The sequence below is a fragment of the Colobus angolensis genome, unplaced genomic scaffold, assembly GCF_000951035.1.
Source record: "Colobus angolensis palliatus isolate OR3802 unplaced genomic scaffold, Cang.pa_1.0 Scaffold82, whole genome shotgun sequence".
Lineage (NCBI taxonomy): Eukaryota > Metazoa > Chordata > Mammalia > Primates > Cercopithecidae > Colobus > Colobus angolensis.
The window spans coordinates 3,747,984-3,762,419 of NW_012122043.1; the positions used below are offsets into that span (position 1 = coordinate 3,747,984).

Genomic DNA, 14,436 nt, shown 5'->3' on the forward strand with positions numbered 1-14,436 from the left:
AGCATTGTTTATGAAAGGAACTGGCTGAAAAACCTAAATGTCCATCAACAGAGTAATTAATAAGCAAATAATGGACTATAAGGCTTCAATTAAAATGAATAAACTACATCTACAAGTATCAAAACATGAGAAAGAGAAAAATGCTGCATGAAGAAAGCGACCTGCATAATGGATCAACACTAAGGTGACATTAGAAACTCACTAAACAACACGAGGCACATGTAAAATAGAGATACACACCAAGTTCATCCTGGGGACTGCCCTCAGGGAAGGGACTGGGGCAGGGGGAAAAAGGACTTTGGCTCTTCCTACATGTTTTTTTTTTTTTTGAGACAGTCTTGCTCTGTTATCCAGGCTGGAGTGCAGCAGTGCAATCACAGCACACTGCAACCTCTTCTTCCTGGGCTCAAGTGATTCTCGTGCTTCAGCCTCCTGAGTAGCTGGGACTACAAGTGTGCACCACCATGCCCAGCTAATTTTCGTATTCTTAGTAGAAAGGGATTGGCCATGTTGGCCAGGCTGATCTCAAACCCATGGCCTCAAGCAATCCACCCACCTTGGCTTCCTAAAGTGCTGGGATTACAGGTGTAAGCCACTGCACCTGGCCGCATTTTATTTATTTAAAAAAAATTTAAAAATGTAGGAGAATGGTGTGAACCCGGGAGGCAGAGCTTGCAGTGAGCCGAGATTGAGCTACTGCACTCCAGCCTGGGCGACACAGTGAAATTCCGTCTCAAAAAAAAAGCAACAAAAATGTTTTAAGAAGACCAACAAGTTAAATTTAAGTCTGATGTTTATCAATATCCTAAAGAAAATCATACAGACACTTGCTGATTTTCCCCTCACTGTAACATACATCACCCCTGACTTTGAAGTTCTTACTACCTACTCTTTTTCAAAACAGTAGATGTTCACCAAAAAAGGACACTTTTCCTTTTATCTTCTGAATCCAAAAGATTTACCAATCTGAAATCATTTACTCTCCCAGGGATACCTTGAAACACAATCCTAATACACTTTGTGTAAAAATCATAGCTACAAAATTTAAACCAATGGATGCTTCAAAGGTGACCTCCACTAGGAGCATGGAGGGACACATTCAGGGTTTTCGACTGGGTCTCAGAAATACCACCAGTGACACCAGGACAACCCCTCATGCATATAGAAAGAACTATAATGTATTAACATTCCATCGATGAGAAAACAAACTGCAGAAGCCATTTCTCCTTTCAGCAAGGCAAATAGTGGTACTGTCAGCAAAGCCTCTGCCAACATTCTCGTTATTATTGTTAAAAGGGCTCCCTCTACTGTTAGTCTCAACTGTACAGTTCTCATTGGCTATTTCAGGCCCTAGCTTCATGACAAACTAGGACATGTTAAGCAGAATTATCTAAAACAACCATTAATTCAGCTGGGGAAAAATAGGTATATGTGTGCATGTGTGTGTACATGTGTGTGCACACACACACCTATATATAAAACTTTTTTAAATTGTTGAGTTATTAGGCTAACTATCCAAGAAACTTGTTTAAAAGAAAAAAAAAAAAATTCTCCTTCCTCTTTAAAGTGACTATAAGAGAAACCTGGCTGTGGCATTTGAGACACACCTGTTGGCCCACAGGTGCCCGCCCCAGTGGTCATGTGCCCAAGGAAAGGGTAGTGGCTGGCAAGAAGTCATAGGTCCCAACAAAAGCACATCACACATGTGTGAGGGGGACTGCAGGGAGCCAGGTACAATAGAACGCATATTTCAAAAAAAGACTTAAAAACATTCCCAATCTCTTTGTAATCAGCCAGGGCCAGGCAGCCAGCCTCCCAGTCTGCAAACAGGACCTGGGAGAAGGGATGGGCAAGGCCAGAAGAGGAGGGTCAGGGAGTTAGAGCCCAACAGGCCTTTGGTCTTGGCTCCTGGGCTCCCCAAGCAAGCCGCTGCCCCCTCCCAAGACGGGGCTAGATACCAGGCCAGGGAAGCAGCCCCACACAGAGAGTCCCACACTTTATATCCTCCCAACTGGGAGGAGGGAGGAATGGCATTTTTTTTTTCTTTCTGAGGCAGGGTCTCACTCTGTCACCCAGGTTGGAGTGCCATGGCACAATCGATCCACTACAACCTCCACCTCCTGGGTTCAAGCAATTCTCCTGCCTCAGCCCCCCAAGTAGCTGGGACTACAGACATGTGCCACCATACCCGGCTAATTTTTGTATTTTTTGTAAAGACAGGGTTTCGCCATGTTGCCCAGGCTGGTCTCGAACTCCTGGGCTCAGGTAATCTGCACTGGCCTCCCAAAGTGCTGGGATTGCAGGTGTGAGCCACTATGCCTGGCCAGGAATGGCATTTAAATATGCAAACAGACATCACTGATAATGGTAATATTTGAAAGATGTTCTAATTTGTAAGTTTGTAAATGTATGAAACAGACTGCTAAAATGCCAGTGTTTACGGAAATCATTCCATTACCTTCTCCCCAGGTTTGGGTGACTGCTGCAATTTCTCATAATGTTTCTTCGTCTCCAAAATTTTTTTCACAAGTCCACCTGTTGAAAAATCAGTGATTTTATGTTAAAAGTTTATTCTCTACCCCAAAAACCTATACTAAATGGGTGGGATGGTGGGAAAAACACTAAGTTTTTATACTATCTCTTCTTATGCTGAAACAGTTTCAAATAATCTTTATTTGTTAAGGAGATAGTATACAAGAGTGACACGACAGCTGGTAGTGGAAATTATCAAATTTCAAAGTGTTTCAGGGAAATCAGCTCCTTGAAAAGTAAAAAGCTTTAGAAATAAAACAGATTTTCTATTTTCAAAGATTAAGAAGGAATGTAGCTTGACATCCAAAAATATAGCCATCTATTACAAACAGAAATAACAATTACGAAATGCTTCTAAGTATTGATACTTCTTTTACATTGGGGCAAGAATTTTCCATTTCTGTCAGAATTTACTCATGGGATAAATATTATATGAAGTTTTTTGAAATAGTGTTTTACCCAAGCATGCATCAGCCCGAGGCTGATTGAATCAATGAGGGTGTGTCCACACAGTGGAGGCTGTGAAGAGAAATGAGGCTGGTTTCTCTGCATTGCTGCAGAATGAATGCCTGCATCTACTGTCAAATTAAAAAGAAGAGCAAGATGGAAATAAGTGTAGATATCAGTAAATACATATGCACATGCATATGTATTTATTTATTTTTTTCAACTGTAAGTATAAACCCTATTTTTTACTGTTACCTACAAGGAGAGGGAGAGTAGAAGGTAGAGGAGATCAGGAGAGTAGAGGGTAGAGGAGACAGGGGTCAAAGCCCCACATTTCTGATTATACCTGGTTTTGCACATCTGACCTTAAAATCGTGTGAATTATATTACATTACAAAGGTAAACACTAATGCCTAAAGGTTGAATGCAAAATGAAATAAACTTAGTGATATCCAATTGGCAAGCATGTGCCACTAGAGAAGAATTGTTTCGCAACTTTAAAACAGGTGAACTGACTGTACATCCCTAATAGGATATACCCAACAAAGAGGCAGACACACCTACTAAAAAAAAAAAAAAAATCCTTGGGCTGGTGAGGTCAGGAGTTCAAGACCAACCTGGCCAACATGGTGAAACCCCGTCTCCACTAAAAATACAAGAAAAAAAAAAAGCTGGGTGTGGTGGTGGGCACCTGTAATCCCAGTTACCTGGGAGGCTGAGGCAGGAGAATCGTTTGAACCCTGGAGGTGGAGGTTGCAGTGAGCCAACATCACACCACTGCACTCCAGCCTGCACGACAGGGCGAGATTCCATCTCAAAAATAAATAAATAAATAAAAATAAAATAAAATCCTTCAGCGTTTCCAGTAATCCCACTGTTGTTAAAAACCGGTGGTGGTGTTCCAAAATTGCTGTGTGTGCATATGAAGGATCATAAAGCATGGGGACAGCCACTGTAGCTGGGAGTCAAGCTTTTTGGCATGAGATGGAAGAGATGCACATATAAAACCAAAGAATGCAGGGAAAACCCTACAATCCTAGATGGGAATTGAAAATATCATCATGAAGTCAGAATAAACTTTCTTATTTTAAAAAAGTATATCCCTGCTTTCGCAGTGAAAATGCCTGGAAACAAGAAGCAACCCAGAGCAGAAAGCGACCGGGTGCCTGGGAGAAATGAGGCAGTTACGGGGCACGAAGTACACAAAATAAGCCAGAAACGCCTTGTTGTATCAGAAAACAAGGAAACTAAAGAGAGTACTGGGCTGTGTCTAAAGGCCCCCAGTAAATAACTCCAATAGGCTCCCCTGGTCAAATACTGGGCAATCTGAACATTAATAAGAAAAATTGAGATGGGCTGAAATGAAACACATCCACTATGTTAAAAATCCGTGACTAGGCCGGGCACAGTGGCCCATGCCTGTAATACCAGCACTTTGGGAGGCCAAGGCGGGTGGATAACTTGAGGTTAGGAGTTGGAGACCAGCCTGGCCAACGAAGCGAAATCCTGTCTCTACTAAAAATACAAAAATTGGTCAGGCATAGTGGTGCACGCTTGTAGTCCCAGCTACTTGTGAGGCTGAGGCACGAGAATCGCTTGAACCCAGGAGGCAGAGGTTGCGGTAAGCTGAGATTGCACCACTGAACTCCAGCCTGGGTGACGAGCGAGACTCCGCCCCCTCAAAAAAAAAAAATTGTGACTTCATATGATACCAAAAAAAAAACCCTCAAAACCAACAAGCCCTCATCAGTCACCTGTGATGGGTGCCAGGAAACAAAGTCATCTTACGAGAACACATCTATAAAGGAAAGTACTCAGCCTGCCTCTTCTGCAGAAACTGTGTTCCAGGACACTCAAACCCTGGTGTGGGAGCAGGGTTTGCACTAGTGAGTTGTCCAGCTAGAAAACCAACAATAATATTCCAGAACTAGACTTGCAAAGGGCCTCAGAGATCATCTACTTCCACAATCTAATCGAACGGATGAGACAAGACATCATCTGTAGGACAGTTGCCAGTGAGTTTCCAGCTTCCAACAGTGACTCCCTCTCCTCTAAGGATTGGGAGCAGCAGCCATTGCCTTAGAGGAATCCATGCCCGCAGGGTCCTATGTACCGCGTGACCCTGCCAGTGTGACCCAGACCAGAACCTGGCACACAACAGTCCCTTGCACTGGATCCTTTCCAGGAACACGTGGAGAAGGTGCGTGAGCGCACACACATGGACACGCATGCACACTCGTGCCCAGGACTCACCATGCTTCTCCTCTTCTTCTAGTTCCACTGCTGTTACCTGAGCAGGAAAGGAAGGGGAAAAAAGAAGATTCAGGCTTGCTGAATTCTAAAAATCATGCTTCTGTGGATCTCAAAAAAGGAACAACAAAATTAACAAAGGTAAAAAACTAACTGAAAAACTACAGGACATTTTTGTCTACATAAATCTAAAAGCTAGAATATTAATCTCAATGTAGGTAAAACATTGTTATTAAAAAACACCACATTTCAGTTAACTAACCATTTCAATTTCTGACATTTCAGAGAGCTGAGGTGCAGCTTCCACCACAAATTGATCATCCTCTTCATTGTCAGAATTGTGCGACTCTACAATCACATTTGAGACGGTTTTACCACTCCCTGATCTAAATAAAAAGAAATTAAATTAGAAATGCTCTATCAGTCACACGTTTTCATCAATCCCAGGCATCTGAAACTGTGTCACAGGTCGGCAGAGAGGAATCTAATCACCAACCATCTCTAGAACAGCATCTCAAGCTACCCGCTGAAGCTAAGACGGACTGTCTGCAGTGTCCTCTGCAAGCCCTCCAGGCCTGAGTCCCCGTGAGCCTCGTCCTCCCTCCCCACCCAGCTTCCCCACGTCCCTGTACTGCCCAGGCCTCCTGGTCCACACCTGGCCTCCCACCCCCCACAGCCTCACCATGCCCTCTACTGGACAAAGACCCTCAGGGCCCCCGCCTCTCCCCTGAAGGCGCTCTCAGTGACACCAGCCCTTCACCTGCTGCTTTCAACCTGGAGGCACTTATTGCCCCGGGTCACAAACCTCAGGGCAGGGGCCACACTGGGGTCCCACTGACCAGGGGTGACCCCAGACCTCTCTTCACACACCCAGCTGGAGGCCCCTCATTCAACTCCTAGTCACGGTGGCTGCCCTGTGTCCCACCCAGCACCACGTACACACTGCTCTCTCCACCCAGGTCCCATCATCATTCTGGGCAAGTCCAACAGCCTGGTCCTCCAGCCCCACACCTTGTCCTCCTTGGTGACATCCTTCACCCAAGGGCTCCCTCACGCTCTCCAGGGCCACCCACTAGAACTGCCCCACCTACAGCTGCCTCCCTCCTCCTCACTCAGGCCACTGTCAGCTCACTCTGTACAACTGTGAGCCCCAGACCCAAACACGCTACAGGCTCCTCGACGGCCCCTCCTGCCTCTGTTTCTTCCCTACACACTCGTGCTTTAAGCAATCACCGAACTCCCCTGCCCCGTTATCACAGTGCTGCATGTGTGCACATGCATACACACACACACACACACACACACACACCCACCACAAAACCTTCCCTTGCTTCAGTGCCATGCACAAGGTCCAGAGGGAATCTAGACACTTGGGAACGAGTTCTTAAAATAACACCCATTGCCTCAAGTATGCTCGACTTCCTCAACTGGGTCCTCGAGACGCTAAACAACCATCTGTGTGGCTCCGCCAGGACCAACCTCACTTCGCACCCGCTGCTCTGTCAGTACCGCAAGAAGCCTGGGCTCCCGTTCCTCATCTCTTGCGCTCCCAGCACACCCTCACTGTGGCCCACGTGGCACCCCCCAACACCTGCGCCCCCGTGCCTGCCCTGATTGGCAGCTGCTCTCTGTCCCACCTTGCTCTCCAGGACACAGCTTCTCCATAGCCCTCAGCTGCAGCTGCCGCTCCTCCCACAGGCCTCTTGTCACAGGCCCAGAGGGAAGGTCAGTAGTTTCCTTTTGTTTGCTGTGGCTTCCAGATCATTCTCTCTAAAAACTGCCAACTTTAAATCTTGTCACCCTCGATGGCATCATTGCTGCCATCAGCTGCCAACCCCTGGTCCCACCCGGTCCTCCCGGACCTGCCACTCTCGCCAACGCTGCTCCTGTCTTAACTTGTGATTTCCAGTATTGAGAAACGATCCTTCCCAGATCGTGGCCTTGGGTCCCTCACCCCTCCTGGGATGATCCCACCTCCCACACTCGACACCCACGCCCAGGGTCACCCCGTCAGTACCACTAACAGCAAGCCCCAATCTCCAATCCAGTGCCCCACACCTTTACCACCACCCATCTTCCTAGCTCATGGCCCTAGGACCTGACTCCAACAATCCTTCCACCTGTGCAACACCTTCAGTCTCTCAATCCTACTGCCTCCTCCTGACCTTCACCCCGAGGGCTCTTCCCTCAATCACTGGCATAAATCCCACATTGGTCATGACCGTAGCACTTCCACATACTCCAACTCCTTCCCTCCTCTCTCTGGTGCACTTGCTTGGCACAGCTGAGCCCTGTTTAATCCAGCCTGTGCACCCATGCCTGCAGGTGTAGCCAGCTGCGGCTGCAGAACAGGCTCCACCACACCATCTCCTGTCTCTTTACGCCCAAGTCCGCCAGATGCTGCCCCGAAGTCAGTTGTCAGCCACGACCTCCGCCCAGGCACCATGGACAGGCAGCCCATCCTTCTTTGTGGTGGAGACTGTCCTGTGCATTGCAGGAGGTTCAGCAACAGCCCTGCCCTAACCCCTCCCCCTCATCAGAACACCAGAAAATGTCTCCAAATCATGGACCAATGTCCCCAAAGGGGACAACCTAGAGGAAAACCTCTGCTCCAGTCTCTTCACTAGCCCACTCTTGTGCACAGCGACTTCACCCAGCCCCTCTTTCCTCTAACACTCTTCTTCCCCCAGACCCTCTTACGGTTCATGAGAAAAATAAGTACCAGAAAATCACTTTAAGAATCTGCACCGGCCGGGCGCGGTGGCTCAAGCCTGTAATCCCAGCACTTTGGGAGGCCAAGACGGGCGGATCACGAGGTCAGGAGATCGAGACCATTCTGGCTAACACGGTGAAACCCCGTCTCTACTAAAAAATACAAAAAAAAAAACTAGCCGGGCGAGGTGGCGGGCGCCTGTAGTCCCAGCTACTCGGGAGGCTGAGGCAGGAGAATGGCGTAAACCCGGGAGGCGGAGCTTGCAGTGAGCTGAGATCCGGCCACTGCACTCCAGCCCGGGCGACAAAGCGAGACTCCGTCTCAAAAGAATCTGCACCACGCCATGTGCGGACTCCACCTCCGCGCCGCGCCGGTTCCCACACCCACGCCGGGACTCTGCTCCACCAAATCCCTGTCTCACGTCGCCTACATCATCAATTTCCCCTCTCCGCTGGATCATTCCCATCATCAGAAAAATCATAACTCCCCTTGACACCACCTTTCCCACTTTCTAGTCTTATTCCTTCGCTTCTCTTTGTGGCAAAACTCCTAGAAAAACACATCCACTCCTCCTGCCTCCAATTCCTGCCTCTTATTTGATCTGGAACCCGCTCTGATCCATCCTGTCTGTTGTTTGTCTTTATATTGCTTATGACTTTTTTTTTTGAGATAGTCTCACTCTGTCGCCCAGGTTGGAGTACAGCAGTGCAATCTCAGCTCATTGTAACCTCTACCTCCTGGGTTCAAGCAATTCTCCTGCCTCAGCCTCCTGAGTAGCTGGGATTACAGGCACGCCCCACAACGCCCAGCTAACTTTCGTATTTTTAGTAGAGACGGGGGTTTCACCACATTGGCCAGGCTGGTCTCAAACTCCTGACCTCAAGCAATCCGCCCACCTTGGATTCCCAAAATGTTGGTATTATAGGTGTGAGCCACCACGCCCAGCCTGCTTATAACATTTTCATCACCTTCTATTTTTAATTTTTGTGCAATGAAGCCCCTAATTTTTCCCCTATTTTTTTCCTAATTCCTCTACTGTTTTCATGCTTAGAAAGTCTTCAATCTAGGGGTCAGAGAAATGCAGTCCAACATTTTCCCACAGATGTGAAGATTTAATTGTACATGTATGCATGGTTTTTCTCTTTCATCCATTTGACATGTCTGTTGGCCCATGGTGTGAGGCGAGGGCCTACCCTCATTTTTGTTCCTCAATAGCATGTTTCCAGCACCATGTGCTGCATCCCTCCCCCATCTCTCATCGGAGGCACCGTGCCCAATGGAGAACTGCCCGGCTGAGCCAGTCTTACCTATCTGTTGGTAACACCTCTGCGCTGTCTTGCCGTTTGACCCGGGGAGGGGCTGGTCTTGCACTCCCAGGCCGAGGAATTCTTCTAAACCCAAATATTGGAAAACCAATAAAGGAGTATGAAAGGCTTATACATTTCCAAGTGGAAAAAGAAAGCCCGGGTGAATGTTAACACTCATCTCCAGGCCATAATCAATGTGCTAGTTAGGACGCACTACTCTGCAGAAGAGGAGGAACGTCCCGGGAATCCAACCAACCAGAAAGTGTCCATCTTTCAACTTGTATTTTCAGTAATTTCAAAATACCAACAACTATCATTAGTCAAAATATCACATAATTCAGCTATAATTTTGAATTCCCCTAAATCTCCAAAATATTCTGCATATAGTGATATGACTCCGGTACAGAAAACTGATACACTTCTGGTATTTTTTGTACAAGTAATTCCTCATAAGTTAGCTCAAGCACTAAATAAACAGCAACAAGCAGGAAGAGAAGCACAGCAGCGTCCTAGGTGTGATCACTCTGCTGAGGGAAAGGGATTCAAAGCACACAGACCTGATGTGGGATGAAAGCTCATTAGGAATTTCTGGAGTCTCTGGCATGTCAGACTTATCTTGGCCAGCAGGTCCAACGTCTCCTTCTAAACAAATGACAATCAATTAGCAATTCACGAAGGAAAAGACACACCGATAACTATTTGAAAATACTATTTGCATTTGTATTTGCAGTTATTTGCAATCAAATACATTTGTAATTGCAAATACAAATGAGCAATTTTTCCATCAATCATGTTGATGAAGAGAAAACCAAGTCTGATATCTAAACTTGGTGAAGATTTGGGAAAACGGGCACACTCCAACCCAGGGAATACAAACTGGTTCAACTACTTCAGAAATAAAATTCAAAAGGCAGGCCGATCAACTCGGCGCTTACAGGAAACACTGCCCAAGAGGAGAAATGGACACATGTCAAGATGCTCACCCATCACCACTGATGATACTGACAGTCAGTCACAAAGTAAATTATGGTACAGTCACATGCTAGCCCCCTTTTGTGTAACAATCCAGTACAGTAATATATCTAACAGCTATATGCATATGCATATATATACAGGGTTCTAGAAGAATATTCATTTATGTTATAAGCAGTAGAATTAATTACCAGTGCTTTTAATTTTTGTTCTTTTTTTGGCATTTTTAAATTTTTCTACATTGGTATGTACCATATTATGTTTATAATCTGAACAAAGTTTTCTTCATTTTGATGAAAATAATTAATCAGTAAATAACAAGGCCCATACTATTAAGACAAGTTTACTCCACTATTTAAAGTAAAAGGAATTAACACTTCAGAAAATAGTGAGAATTTGAATATTAGAAATATACTTTATATTCTGGAAAAAAAATCTGAAATGTATTCTTTTCAAATTTAAAAGATATAAATTAAATCTCAAATTAAATTAGGGTAGTTTGCCGGGCATGGTGGCTCACGCCTGTAATCCCAGCACTTTGGGAGGCCGAGGTGGGCGGATCACCTGAGGTCGGGAGTTCCAGACCAATCTGACCAAGATGGAGAAACCCCATCTCTACTAAAAATACACAATTAGCCAGGCATGGTGGTCCATGCCTGTAATCCCAGCTACTTGGGAGGCTGAGTCAGGAGAATCGCTTGAACCCGGGAGGCGGAGGTTGCAGTGAGCCAAGATTGCACCATTGCATCCTAGCCTGGGCAACGAGAGTGAAACTCCATCTCAATAAATAAATAAATAAATAAGGGTAGTTAAGATCTTTTTCCATAAAATAAGTTACTTTCACTAATGCACTTTATAAAGCACGAATCTGAGAGTCCACATTTACATTCACACACATGCATGCAATTGATATGACACACAGGTGTCTAAGACCATTCCTCACCTGCATCACTGGTGGAGTCACCTAAAAAAAAAGCACATCAGAAAATCAGTGTTTGTGTAAGTCAACCTCAATATAGTAAATGATAAGAACAGAATTAGAGAAAAAACACACTGTACATAATTTTGAATGTCTGTTAAGAAAAAAAGATCATTTCCTCATAGCTGCTTTTCTAATGTCCCTATTGACATTTTGTTTTATTTTCAAAAATAGAAAAACAAAGAGCAAACAAACTGTGCATCATAAAATGGTACTAGATAGAAACAGGACACAGGGATGTGGAGAAAGCACACCGGAGAGAGGAAGTAAACAAGTTCATGAAATAAGAATCAACAAAGCCAGAGCCACAGAAAAAGCACATCCAAATGTGAGGGAACCACGCAACAGCCTGAACCCAGCCACCAAATCCCAGGCCGTTCCACAGACTGGGAGACAGCCAACAACAGTCCGTCTTATAGACATGACTGGTAAGTATTTTTCCATCAGCTCCTGAAAGCAGAAGAAACTCTTCCAGCTCAACACAGGTCCACCTCTGCACCTTCACCCAGGATCCTTTTTCTTCAAGTGCTGTGTCTTGGGCACAAATGTGACCTAAACAGTCAAAGTAAATGAGCAGTGGCACCACAGGGGTGGGGTGGATTCAAAACCACAGGTGGGAAATCTCTGTTTCACACTCTTAAGATGCACAAACGCATGTACAGAGGAGCGGAAAGCATGTGGATTCACATGACAACCCAGGACACTCTACGGACAGAGAGGAGGCAGCAGGGCCTGATGCAGCCACTTGTTTAGCATGGCCCCACCCCAGACAGGAACAGTTCATGCAGCCTCGAGACATCAGCCTGGGTTATTCTGAGGGTCCACACGGCGCAGAGTGAGGAGCACTGCACAGACACCTCCAGCCCATTTATTCACAGGAGGACTTTCCATGAGCATAATAGTCACGAGCTCATAAATGCTGCCCTAAGAGGGTAGCTCATAAATGCTGCCCTAAGAGGGGGCCAAGCTTGTGGATCAAGGGGAACCAAGAGGCTCTAGAGGACCCTATTAATATGGGCCTGGGAGCCTCCAGAGGTCACACCCCACAAAGTGCCACAGCACAGGGGGCAGCCTGGCACCCGCCAGGGCCTAGGGGACTGCAGGGCACAGTGGTTAGCAGGGTCCTGGAGAATGTGGTTCAGACAGTGCCACTAGAAGCAGTTTCAGAGACCCCAGCACTTTGGGCCAATGCAGGTGGAGGACTCAGCTCAACCCTGGGATGGGACTGCTGGGGACCAAGAGCAGGTGACAAGATCTTCTCCTCATGGCTGTGCAGCCTGGAGCATGTGCTTAGCAGAAACCAGCACTGAGAGTCCTCGTGCAACCTGGGGGCAGGCAGCAGACATAGTTTCAAACCCCCGGCTCTTTCTTCAAAACACCAGGGTGTTCAGGACAGGCCCTGGGTTAACACGGCACTCAGAAAGGTTCCTGAGGGGTGCGGTTATTCAACCACAAGGCTGATACCCAGAAGGAAAGTCAGCATAGTGAACTCTCTACCTTTCAATGGATACTTCCAGTCCCCGTCACCCAGAACCCAAGGTGCCTGCCACATGGCCCACACCATCCTCCCCGAGGCCTGTGCTTCTACAGCGCCAGCACTCTGCCAGCTCCTGCCCTCACAATCTCGTCCCAGATGACCTAGTCCCCACCCAGGCTCCCGCCATCACCCGGCGCCAGCAACTCTCACAGCTCCTCTCTAACCTGGGCCTTCCCCCTACGCTCCAGGCCGGCTCCCCCATCACATGCCAGCAGCCCTGGAATCCCACCACTTCTCCCTTCCCAGGGTTCCTCCACAGTCCAGGCCTCTCTCTCTTCTCTGGACAATCTTTAACCCTCCCTAATTAACATGGCCACTCTTTAAAATCTAAATATCATTACACTGTTCCTCCTAAAGACATAATTAGCCTCCCGCTGCTCTTCCAATAAAGGTTAAACTCCATAAGCTGGCACAGGGACCTGGCTCTGGCACTTCCTCTGGGCTGAGCCAGCCCTGCTGCAGTCGCATTCCAGCTGGGATCTTGGTTTATGCAGTCCCTTCTGCCCTGCAGGCTCTCTGGGCCACCCTCACGAACCAAGGCCCCCCTGTCCCAGAATGCCACTTCATTAAATGGTTTTGGTTGATCTTCGAGCCTCATCTGCACCAGGAAGGCAGAAGGCCAGCCTGACTTCACTGGCTCATGCACTCCCAGCCTCAGGGCTGACATGTAGTAGGCCTTCAACAGATAATTTTCTGTTTGACGAATCAACAAATATCAGCCCTTATCTGGCCATACCCCACCCTGCTGCTGCCGCCTGCACAAGCCTTGGTTACCTGGGCACTGACACTCTTGCAGGCCTGTTAGGAACTCCAAGGCCTCAAAACACAAACATTGAATGGCTATTTTACCAAAGTTTTTTTTAAGGCTGAGAAAATTTATGGTGAAAGTAAAGTCTCACTGAGGTATAATTCAACACTCAAAGAAAGTGATGGAAAAATCATGGTGGCCACAGCACTGTGACCATGAAGTCTGGGGGGGTACACCTCTTGGCCGGTGGGGCTCTCCAAGTAGTGACTCCGAAACTTTCCAGGGACCACTCATGACACCCCCCAAGTGATGAACCATGCCACCTCCTCTCACTAACATTGGGGGAGCACATGAGTGGGTCCAATGCTATCAAGAAACCACCAGGTTCGATTCTAGTTTATGCAAAAAGGCAGAAGTGAATCACTTGCCACGTTCAGACCCAAGGGGAAAACCCTGGGCTCCGGGCTGCAGCCCTTTGGGAAGAAGGTTCTGGAGGGCTCACTCTGCTCTCGCCAGGAAAGGGCGAAACGGGACCATTCTTACCTTTCTGCTTCTCTGCGGGGTCGGGCTCAGTATTCTCACACCGCAGATTAGCTGAATTATCATCTGAAATACTAGTTGACTTAATATTAGCTTCTTTTGTTCCTGACATAAAACAGTTTAAAATTAATCATTAAGACTGTACACCAAAGGGCCAGTGATCAGCAGCTTCGTTAACATAGAGCACACTCACTTATCTATGTTTTCCCACACTGTAAGTTTACAAAGGACTGACCAAAGGCAGCTTTTAGAAAACATGCATCTAGAATGTTCCTCCCCCATGGGCAGCTCTGGGGTGAAAGGGAAAGGACACCCCAGACTGTGAGTGGATCCTGGGTCTATTCAGGCCAGGAGGAGCAGACTGCCCTCACCCCCCATTTCTGGAACTACCTGACACTGCCAGTTTCCACT

General features: G+C 46.9%; 1 protein-coding gene across 2 annotated transcripts in view; it reads right to left on the reverse strand.

The window, feature by feature from the left end:
* Positions 1–14,436, reverse strand: part of TRAF3IP1 (TNF receptor-associated factor 3 interacting protein 1) — a 76,098-nt gene that overhangs the window by 42,210 nt on the left and 19,452 nt on the right. Inside the window, exons 8-14 of one of the 2 annotated variants that reach the window (XM_011929584.1) lie at positions 14,029–14,130; positions 11,165–11,185; positions 9,807–9,891; positions 9,250–9,333; positions 5,492–5,615; positions 5,233–5,269; positions 2,459–2,535 (exon numbers count right to left, since the gene is read on the reverse strand). In XM_011929584.1, the coding sequence (XP_011784974.1) occupies positions 2,459–2,535; positions 5,233–5,269; positions 5,492–5,615; positions 9,250–9,333; positions 9,807–9,891; positions 11,165–11,185; positions 14,029–14,130 (530 nt within the window). The remainder of the gene's footprint in view (positions 1–2,458; positions 2,536–5,232; positions 5,270–5,491; positions 5,616–9,249; positions 9,334–9,806; positions 9,892–11,164; positions 11,186–14,028; positions 14,131–14,436) is intronic. The other variant, XM_011929585.1, reaches the window with a different exon arrangement.